At 42.6% G+C, this 11635-nt stretch overlaps 1 protein-coding gene across 1 annotated transcript in view; it reads left to right on the forward strand.

Moving 5' to 3' along the window:
* Positions 1-10007, forward strand: part of LOC122789882 (mast/stem cell growth factor receptor Kit-like) — a 666793-nt gene extending 656786 nt beyond the window's left edge. The window contains exon 14 of the mRNA XM_044057314.1: positions 8105-10007. Within this exon, the coding sequence (XP_043913249.1) occupies positions 8105-8233 (129 nt within the window). The 3' untranslated portion in view covers positions 8234-10007. The remainder of the gene's footprint in view (positions 1-8104) is intronic.
* Positions 10008-11635: the final 1628 nt, after the last annotated feature.

Raw genomic sequence — 11635 nt, forward strand, 5'->3', positions numbered from 1 at the left:
GCATCTTCACGAACACACTAGATAATTGGCATACGAGTTCTCTGCAGACAGCATTACGTATCCACGGCCTACTCTGGGAGGGAAATGGCCACAAACACTATAGATAACCACAAGGCCTTCTTCAGTTATGTTTCACATATGGACCAAATGCCTCAGATATGCTCTGAGTTAATACACACCTACTTAACATTCACCGAACACACAGATATTGGCAACATTCTTGCAGACAGGCTCGGTGCACGTATCCCCCCTCCTTCTCCCCAAGTTGAGATACTTATCACAGCTGAATGTAACCTCCCTATCATCTCACATGTCCAGGTGAGGGCCGCCCTCAGCAAAGCAGAACACACAGCATCACTGTGACCTGATGGTATCCCTGGATGTGTGCTACGTGCACTCCAAGAGGACATACAACCGCATATAAGACTGATATTTAAACTTGGCCGTACTACAGGATATGTACCTGAACACTGGCATACAGCAACAGTGGTCCCACACCACTAAGGAGGCACCTCTACTGACCTTGGGAACTACTGCATCATAAGCATAATCGGCCTGGTCTGCTAAGCTATGGAATTATTCAGTGTGGGACGCATATACAGCAATATTGGGAACCTGCAGACACTTGTTCCCGGCCAGTTTGCCTTTGTGATGGGCTGATTCTGCCTTTTGAACCTGGCTGACCTTTCTAAACAGTCACTACAGCCATTGATGAGGGCAATGCACAGACAACTGCTGCCAGGATCATGGCCTAACACTGACTGACATGTAATGTATAGTCATCCCCTTTTGGTGGAACTACGTACCCACAACATATCACATGGATATACCTATAGATACAGACCTATGACACATTTGGAGGGTTCACAGTATGCAGACTATTAACCTGCTACTTTACATTACCTGTGTTTGTCGCAGCTGGTTGTGTTACCACTACTTCTGCTTCCTGCTGCCGCTGGCATGGCTTGCTACTGTCACTGCTGACAACTTAAACTCAGTGTGTAGCGTGTGTATTTTTTTTTTTCTCACTCTCTGTCTCTGTCTCTGTCTGTCTCTCTCCCTCTGTCTGCTTCCAGACAGTGCAATGAACGTATTGCATGTGTGGAGTGTTAGTACAGGATGCTTTTGTAGGTATCTGCATAGGTCCATGTGATGGCCTCTACACCAATTGTAAGCCAGCATTTGCTAATTGCATGCAGCCAGTTGTGTACTGATTGCAGTTCTCACTGTGATTTCAGGACAGTGCTATAAAAGGGGATGTGAGATAGGCGTTGCCCTTTCAGATTGTAAGGGCGGGGACCATGCTGGTATGCTGTGGACACTGTTCTGTGAGTGTAAAGGTTAGTATCTCTCTCATGATTCAGGCTGTGTTGTAGATTCACATTTCTCCATTCCTCTCTCTCTCTATATATATGTAAATATACATACATTTATATATGTACATTAACTGACATTATTACCTACTAGCTACCAAATAGCATGGCTGTTTCTGTTCACACACTACTATTATGGAAATCCACTAGTTTTGACAGTAATTCTAAATGACATGCTTTGTGTACTACACATCCTATATTCCCTTTACATTCATTCCTACTATTACATGATATATTTATTTTAGCACAATGTTCTTGTATAAGAGTCATGGCTTAGTGGTGGGTCATGCAGACTACTGTTTCCAAGGTCCTGGGTTCGGGACTGACAGTGGGATTTTATTTTGCCTTTGAACTGACTACAGGACCTGTCAATCAGAGTGACTAAGGCACTTTTAAGCAGTTTTTAACGAGTTAGTGCTGGTTTGCGCGGAGCTCACGCATGCGCACTGGCGTTTAGCTCCGCGCACACCCACTTACAACCGCTTAACAGTGCTTACTCTGGCGCACACTTGCGCTATTTTCTTTGAAAGAAATGAAAATGGGGAGACAGGAAAGTGATGAAAAAGGGGTCACAAAGAGGGTAAGACAGTAGGGAAACAAGCTTGGGATTTGCAGGAGGGATGTAGGTAAGGCCCATAGCTGCCCATTTCTTCATCAGCAACAGCTGTGCATATGTATGTAATTTGGTGTGACATTTGAAACCTTCCACCCCTGAGAGAGGTGTCAGGACAACCATAATACTTGTTGTACAGCCAATTGTAATTGATAGTTTCCATGTCCAGCAGACATGTGTGCGGAATGGGCAGCTATGTATGGGGCGTATTTTTTTTGTGGGTACAGAATACCCTTTTTTTTTTTCAGGTGAGAGTGGTATGTCAGGTGAAGGAAGTCAGTATAGCTTGGGAGGTAGGTTGGGAAGGTCAACAGACGAGACAAACAAGATGCATACAGGGGCGGTGTATGACACGTGTGGGGGGGTTACACAATTGACGAGGACGGAGGTTTGGATATCCAGAGCCCATGAGCCCAAAGATGGCAACAGTGGAACTGATATCCCCACCCATGGACAGTTGCCACTGTTCCTTCACTGCCCAGGACGGGGCTGTGCTGGGGGCTGTGTAGGCCGGGCAACAGGCATGCCCGTAAGTTGTGCCACCTGTGCCTCAAGCTGGGGTAGGGGCCCAAGAACAGAGTCCTGGATCTCCCTATGCACCACAGTCCGGACGCTATGGAGGGTGAGTGGTGGTTCTCCTCCGGCCACACTTGCAGAGGGGGGATGAGCCCCATCCCCTGCAGCGCTTCCACCCGCAGGTGGCACAGGGCCACCGGAGGAGGGTCCAGACTGGGCACTAGTGCCAGGTGCACTCGCCAGCTGAGGTGGGAGAGGTGGGTCCGCTGGAACCCGCCTTCCCTGTCGTCCTATGTTTTGCATTATGTCATGACAGTTTGGGTTAGTAACATATAATACCATTCACAATTAGTTGTAACAGCATGCATTAGTATTCCCATTAACCAAACACCCAGATATTCACACCATTGAACAGCGAGCATAACACATGCATAATTTGAACAGCAATACACAGTCCAACAACATGCAGGGTTGATTGACGGCAACAGGCCATCAGGTTTGGATGTATGAACAGGGCAGATGCATCAACGGACATGCAGATATTTATGACCCAACAGGACAAATGTCCAGGGGTTTTAATTGTGATTGCACATACCATTTTCACGTGGAATGGGTTATATGTGGTTATAGGGTGGGGTGAAGAAAATAATATTAACACCTTCAAATACCAATACATATGCTGTACATTTCTAATAGCTGCACATATATACACACTACTGTTCTAACTACAGTTTCCTATATGATAACTACTTCAATTTGGTGATAGGACTGTTACTGCTACATCAATATACATTTTATTGTTCTTCATACACATTCATATCTGGCTTTGTTCAGTTACATCATCCTGCTACATTTGCTTTATATAGCTATAGACAACTGTGGATGTTTGATATTTCAGACAATCATACTATCTGCATATTGCAGACTGAGAGCAACATATCCAGATTTTGGGATACACATTCCAGCTGCAGCAACACTTTGAACACATTTTGCAGTTTGGTTCTACTTTCACATTCATTTCATTCTGTACTGACTGCAGTATACTTTATTCAGGGGTTATTACTTCTTTATTGGTGGATTCGTAACTCTTTCTCACACTCTCTCACTTGTTTTCATTTTACTATTCAGGGTGGTACTTACTTCTAGGCTTTATTGACATGTTTTACCTGTAGTTATTACAATCCTTTCCAGCAGTCTCACTTCTGTCATGTTTCAGTATTTCAACAGGGATATATTTCACACATGTGATTTGCTCATCTTCTGCAGCTGTACTTTTCAGCCTGCTGCAGGTTGTGTACTATTATATTACAGGTGGGGCATCTTTATTTCAGACTTTATTTCAGACATTTTCATTTTTCTGTTTGGATTACAGACTGCAACACACTTTTGTAATCAAGCAATACTTTCAAACACTCTTACACTGTTACTTGCACATTTTATTACTTAGTGACTACACTGCACTATTTTGCTAACTGTCATACTTTTATATTTCTTTACAGTTACTGGGAGTGGATTACTGACCTGCCTGGTGGCGCAACCGCACCAGCCTATCGCCATAGGCTCTGCGGTTCACAGAACGGACACCTGCAGCTGTAATATAAATGAAGTAATATTGGAATACACATCTCCATAATATCAGCTAATTAAATTTTTTAGATACATAATTAAATGTAACTTACTCAGTAGTGGGGCGTTGGGCATTTGCCGGGCCTCCTGGATCCAAAGGTTCGATTGGTCCTGCTTGCATCTCTTCAGGTCAGCATGGTGGTGACGGACCTGCTCACCAGTCCTTGGAATCCCTGTGGCACTGGTGAGATCATGAGCCAACCGGTCCCACGCCTCAGCCCTATATGCTCCCCACAGGACCTGGCCCTGCATGAGTTTGGCCTTATGATTGTGGACTAGGAGCCAGACCATGTATCTGGACTCCTCAACACCCCACCTCTGTGCTCGAAAGCAACTACCCCCTCCTACTCCTGACATTCTGGCTGCAAGTCAGTTCTACAATTGTTTATGCTATGTATTCCCGCCTATGGGGCTTATATATGCAGTTTTTCCCGCACTTATCTTTGATTGGCCATTTTGGAATTGTATCAACTTCACAAAACCTGCTTTGTCATGCCCCACTTTCTATTCATTCCTATATATTTGCTATTACTGCATTTCTAAGTACAGCTGTTGTGGCTTAGTGGTTCAGTACCTTGACTATGGTGCATGGTATCCTGGGTTCGAACCTGGCCACTGCTTTTTATATTTTATGACTGTCTAGACAGGCTAGGTGGTGTGTCTGTGTAAAGGCAGTTTTGTTACAGCTTGCTCAACATTGCCCGTCGGTTAGCTTGTTTGCGCGGTGCGCAGCTCCGCGCAAATGGGTTACGCTGGTTTACACTTCATTTGGCTGTCAGCACGCATATTACGCTCAGCTCAGCTCGGGGCACACAATTTCAGTGTGTTAGACCACGGCTCACCTACGGGCACTCATTTTGCACCTGTTGAACCATTGCTCACCTACGGGCACTCATTTTGCACCTGTTAAACCACTGCTCACCTACGGGCAGATGCACTCACCTTGTTAAACTGTAGCTCGGCTATAGGAACATCTCGCATTTTTTATTGTTTTGTTATCTCACATTTCTTCAAAATAAATGGACTATTTCATTACATTTTACATAAAATATGATTTTATATGTGTACATATTTGTCACAGACTTGTTTCGTGCTTATTTTACTAAAAATAAAATTTGATGTTGTGGGGGCTCGAACCATGGATGCCTGCTCTTCAGCCGACGTCTCTACTGCTACGCTATTGCTTCTTGGCTTACTTTGCATATTTAGTTCTTATATGCTTTTCCACTGACTGCTAACTGTGGCTAAGCTATGGGCACGCCCGCGCAAACGAGCGCACTCATGGGCAAACATCTTTACGATTTAAAAAAAATATATAACATGTTAATTTATATATTTTATGTTCATAGCCTGTGGGGGCATGTGTTGTGTTGTGTTTATTCACATTTCCATGGCCTCTGTCGTGGGTGTTTACTTTGGATACTTTTACTCTTCTGGGGGCGTGTCCGCTTGCAGGGCTCGGCCTACAGACACGCCCCCTACTGTCTTCCACGGACCATGTTAGCCTTAGGTGTGATTCAGCATGCTCTCATGAATATGCAGAGCATGCTGACATAACTCCGTTTAACTGCAGCCTCCATGTAAGACTTATAACTCTTACACGGAGGCTTCGTGAATCCTGCCCTATGCTTCTACTTGCACAGGACTAAAGCCCATCGCAAGTCTGATCACTTGTTTGTATCCTTTGCTGCACCCTTTCTGGGCAAACCGGTTTCTAAGGTAACCATTGCCAGACAGATTTCCCTTTGCATCCTCCAGGTTTACAAAGATAAATGTATGTCCCTTCCAGGTAGGATAAATGCTCATTCTACCAGGTCTATGGCTACGTCAGCTGCTTTTTGGTCTAGAATGTCTTTAGATGATATTTGTTCGGCGGCTACTTAGTCTTCATCTCACACCTTCATTTCTCATTATAAATTGGACATGGTTGCCAGGGGGAGAGCATCCTTTGGCTCCACGGTGCTACGAAATATCCTTCCATGAAGGCCACCTAAGGGTTTTGGTAGCTGGGGACTGTGGCCCACAGGTTTATGATCAAATGAAGTCAACTACTTCAGATAAAGAAGTTATGTACTCATCATAACATTCCATCTGAGTAGTTGGACTGAATTTGTAATCAGCCGTCCCCCCCTCCTTCACCCTGACCTTCTCATGATGTTTTCTGCATTGGCAGGCAGGAGAAATTGCCTTGCTGCTCTCCTGTTTATCTTTATTAGTAAAGTTTTTTTTAGGATCGGGTTCCTGTGAGGGGTATAGCAAACTCGATCTGGGGGAAGGAAGGAGACTGAAGAGTATTATGGGTAAGGGGAGGAGCTTGGAGCTCAGATCAGATGCTGGCGAAGCTACCGTCTCGGATCCAGTCAGTATCCGACATCCCACAGGTTGATGACAAATGAAGTCCAACTACTCCGATGGAACGTTATGCTGAGTACATAACTTCTTTATTTACCCTTATCTGGATGACTGCCTCATTCAGGTAGAGTGCAAATAAAAGCTGCTCCGGGACCTTCTCTTTGTCAAAACCCTCCTAACATCCCTAGGGTTCACCATCAATGAGAAGAAATCAAAGCAAACGCCCTCCAGGAAGATCATTTTCTCGGGAGCACTGCTGGACACAGCATCCAAAATCGCCTTCCTATCTCCAGAAAAGCAGAGCTTCCTGCCTCTCGACTTTACCCAGCTGGTTTCCAGAAGTCACCTCACTGCGAGGAAATTCCTGCAAGCCTTGGGGTACATGGCATCTTGTATCCTTCTAATTTCTCTGGCCAGGCTTCACATGAGGAAACTTCAGTGATATCTAAAGAACCTTTGGTGTCAGCACTGTCAGCCTCTAGAGACCTCTCTCTCTCTCTCTCTCTGATCCCCTGTATAAGGGCCAAGTTCTGTGGTGGGCAGGGCCTGTACCCACAACAAGGGTCTTCCCTTCATCCTCTGCCCTACCGGCCAGACCATCACCACCGACGCCTCAGACATAGCTTGGTGCGCTCACCTAGCAGGCAGGTGCACCCAAAGTCTTTAGGATGCCCAGCACCTTCCGAGGGGTGGTTTCTGTGTGACAGAGGGAGAGACACTGAGATCGATGAAACACTGGCAGCAGCACATAAGAGGTTTGTGTGCCTCTCGACCCTTTAGCTTAAGAAATGTGGATAAAGCCTGAAATAAAGGGGGAACAAAGTTCCAAACTAGTAACAGATTTTTAAATGTTATACTTAAAAAATTAAAAGTAAGTTAAATAACAGGATTTATGTTAACATGAATTTTGTTAAGGAAATAGTCTGAAAGTCAAATGTTTGTCATTATTTAGTGACTTCAGTGCCCAGTGGCTGGCAAGAAACCATTTTAGTAGTAACGGAGCAAAAAATAAAGCAAATGTCTAGATATTTTTTAAAAATATATATTTTGGATGAAAAAAATGCGTCCTCTAACACCATTTACGTATGCTACTAGAACTTTGAAACATTAGGCAGAGGAACTATTTTACATCCAAAATATATATAACAAAATACAGTAATTAAAAATATATAAATAAGTAACAACACAGCAGTTTTACAGACAGCTCATTCTCTCAGCGTAATAATGCCCTCCAGGGTGTGTTAATGTGTTATTAATGCCCTTCCAGGGGTGTAGAGGCCTTCTGCCACAACACCCCTGGGCAGGCATTAATTACACATTAACACACATCCTGTTGGGCATTACTGCTTGTTTATTATATTGGCAAAAAAAGTGAGCGTAATATGTCTCTGCAGTCAGTTGTGTTAACAACAATAATGTTTATGTTCCATCCTGCTCCATTGGATAGAAAATGCTCTAAGAGTAAAATAAAGCAACAGGAAGATTGATGCCTTATGTTGGTGATATTTTTTTACGTAAAATGAACACTGTAAGTGATGTAGTAAGCTTTTCTTGTAAACCTATATATCTCTGCAGACAAGTGTGCTTGATGAGTGACCAATTGTCAATTCATATTGTTTTACAGACTATAAACCTTGCAAACGAGTTTGCCAACAGTGAGCTGACTTTGGCACGTCGTTCTCTGCACCTAGATTCTGTGGTTGGCGACACTGGGTCTATGCAGCCAGTTATGGTACATGAAGACGTGTTCTAGGATGATGAACAGAGTCCAAGGAAACATCATGTCTAGAAAAAAGTGCCCTTCTCTAGCTCCATTATAGGCACCAGCTTTCTCCTTTTAGAAGGAAAATGCCAACAGCATGCAATGGTTGTACCTGCCGCTTGAAACATTAGGCCAACAGCATACAGTGGTTGTACCTGCCGCTTGAAACATTAGGCCAACAGCATGCAATGGTCGTACCTGCCGCTTGAAACAGTAGGCCAAGAGCATACAGTGGTCGTACCTGCCGCTTGAAACATTAGGCCAACAGCATGCAATGGTCGTACCTGCTGCTTGAAACATTAGGCCAACAGCATGCAATGGTTGTACCTGCCGCTTGAAACATTAGGCCAACAGCATGCAGTGGTCGTACCTGCCGCTTGAAACATTAGGCCAACAGCATGCAGTGGTCGTACCTGCCGCTTGAAACATTAGGCCAACAGCATGCAGTGGTCGTACCTGCCGCTTGAAAGATTAGGCCAACAGCATGCAATGGTCATACCTGCCGCTTGAAACATTAGGCCTATCCCGCAGAGATTCAGCACTTGCATTAATGTAGACAAAGTGGAAACTGAACTTGTCATCAGTATTTTTGTTTGATTTCATGAAGTGCTGTTCAAAAATGTTTTGCTGATTATGTTCTCAGCCGAAAAGAGGTTCATTTTTATAATGACTGAGTGTGATTTTATGCGCAGTATTTTTGTATTAATATTTTCCTTGAAAAATGATTCGTATGAACAGAGAGATGCAGCTGCAGGCATTTCTGCAGCTGTTAAGAGACTAACCGAATAAACGTAGTTCATGTTTAGAGACAAATGAAAAAAAGTGTGCCCTGGATAACATGAAGTTTAGATTTACTGAATCTCCCCAACACTGGCAGACTTTGTAGGACAAAATGATTTAAGTAGAGACTGCATTTTTTAGTCTGCTGTGAATTACAGAACTGCAAACGTGTCCTTTGCAGTTTGTCATAGGATTCAAATCATGTGGCAGTTTTTGTATTACGTGGCACTTTTTGAACAACTGCTGCTGTTGCATTTCAATAGAGTGCTTTAAAACACAGTGGACTGTGACCTGGTGCTTCAGATCGGTACTCTGGTGTATGTAAAAGAATGTTGTTTCCTTCCTTTGTTATTTCAAACATCTCAGGCTGCATTTTTTGCAGTTGTATATCAGCTGCTTGTAGCATGTATAGTGTATATCAGTTGCTTGTAGCATGTATAGTGCTTTAAGCTGGTTCTGATGCAGTTCATAGTAGCATTTTCAGAAGTATTTAGTGCTTTAAACAGGTTGTGATATGACACTGGGACTGAAATTGTATAGCTAGCGATTTAGCAATTCTTTACTGTCTGTCATTTGTTAACATACTTAACCAGGGCATGAGGATACCACAGTGAGACTGAAGTGCTGTTATTTTGTAAGGTCTGTACTGAAGATCCTTTCTTACAGCCTGCAGGCTCGGACATGATGCATGTCTTATGGCAGGTTGCACCTTTAGTGTACATTATCAGGTACTTAAAAATGTGCATTATAAGCCACCTAGTGAGACACTGAAATGTTCTGCACACTTAGTTTTCAAGATGCTGCCTTATACTGTATATATTATAACTGCAGTATCATTTCCTTTGTTTGCTTATAAGAACTCATTTTCCAAAAATCCCTGCTGTATACATGATAGCTTAATATGTTATGTCTCCATCTTAGCAATATTTATTGTTATCATTTTTGTATGTTATACTGTTTATTGTTATAATTGTTGTATGTTATACTGTTTATTGTTATAATTGTTGTATGTTATACTGTTTATTGTTATCATTTTGTATGCTATACTGTTCCATGTCATAATCTGGTGGTACCACTGAGTGTGCAGGGGGCTAATGAGCGGGGGCTTTGTACTCTTATCTTCATCAGGTAGAGACTGCATTTCATTTCAGGTGTGCATGAGTGTGTCCATGTCCCGAAAGACTAAACATTGTTTTCAATTTTTTTTTTTTATTGTGTGGGAACCTACCTTAAAATAACGTGAAGCACCTAAAACTATGGGTTGTCTGATAAACCCTGAAAATTACTGAGATTGTTTTACAGAACATGTTTGCTGGATATCTGGATATGGAAAGTTAGTTAATATGACTATTTTTTGTACATTTGCACCTACGTCAGTGCTTGCTGACTCTGTGATCGAACTATGGTTATGTCGAATAATAAGGAGGAACAGTAGACTGTGTTAACATGCAGACCCAGTCATTTCAGTCTTAATCAGAACTCTGAAAACTGTAAAAATGGAGGTGCACACCTGACCTGTTATCCTAAAACAGTTGCTTTGGGAAATGTGCATCACTTCCTTTGGATTCTGTTGTTCATGTAAGACATGCATTTCACATCTTCAGTTTGTAAACCTCAGAGCTGCATTTCAAGTTTGAGAGAATACTCATTTGACGAAACAGCGACTTTTTCCTTTGAAAAGAGAAAACAAAAAAATTATGGATCGGTAGAACAGCACCAAAGTCTCAAAGAGCTTTTAAAACAACTCTAGTTGATTACATCATGCACCGTTTGACAAACCATTGACCATTAAACTTTGTGTGTTACAAGTGGTCCATATGACAAGGCCTTAACAGTAATGGAAGCAGAGTGACACGGTGTTCTTGGGGTTAGCTAAAAGAGACTGGGACAGGCTGGTGCGTAGAAATAAAGATTCCCGTTATCAGGATCCATGGAAAATAATGTCAGCATTTATAAGAAACTCACTGAGAAGCTTTGGATGTAACTGGATGTGATTTGTATTAAACTAACTGACAACGTACAGGGTAACAGACTCCAAATTTTGACCACTGCAAAACATAGGGCCTTGTGGCAGTGTGTTATGTGGCCATGACTGTCATTCATGCAAAGTACTGTGGATTCTGTTCCATTTATTTCTTGTGGCCTCCCTCTGTATTCTGCATGCCATTATCACTGATCCTGCTGTATCAGCTCTCTGTCAGATGTAACAGAAAGTCGTTTCTCAGAAATGCTGCGGTAAAATAGTGTCATCTTTAGGTTGCAGGAGATGGACCTGAGAACTTTCCAGTAGAAGGGAATGGAGAAAGGAGTTCTGTCCAGTCTAATCTTTGGTTTTATAATTATTGTGTTCCCTGCTGTATTACAATATAAGGCAATGAGGTTTCTAACATTTGCTGGATCCAAGGCACTTTGACACTAGCAGGATTTAGCCGTTGTTCCTGAAAGTTGTTTGTTTTGTTGTTTTTTGCCTTACTCTTTGTGTTTTCATTTCCTTTTATTTAAATGTGAAGCATTGCCGGGACTTTTCTATGAGATACTGGTGTATTAATAATTAGCACTTGTAGAGATTATTCTCAAACCCCTTGATGTTAATTTTTCAAAAGGCTTCTTTCG

The sequence above is a fragment of the Protopterus annectens genome, chromosome 15.part0 (genome assembly GCF_019279795.1).
Source record: "Protopterus annectens isolate FY-2018-M chromosome 15.part0, PAN1.0, whole genome shotgun sequence".
NCBI lineage: Eukaryota > Metazoa > Chordata > Ceratodontiformes > Protopteridae > Protopterus > Protopterus annectens.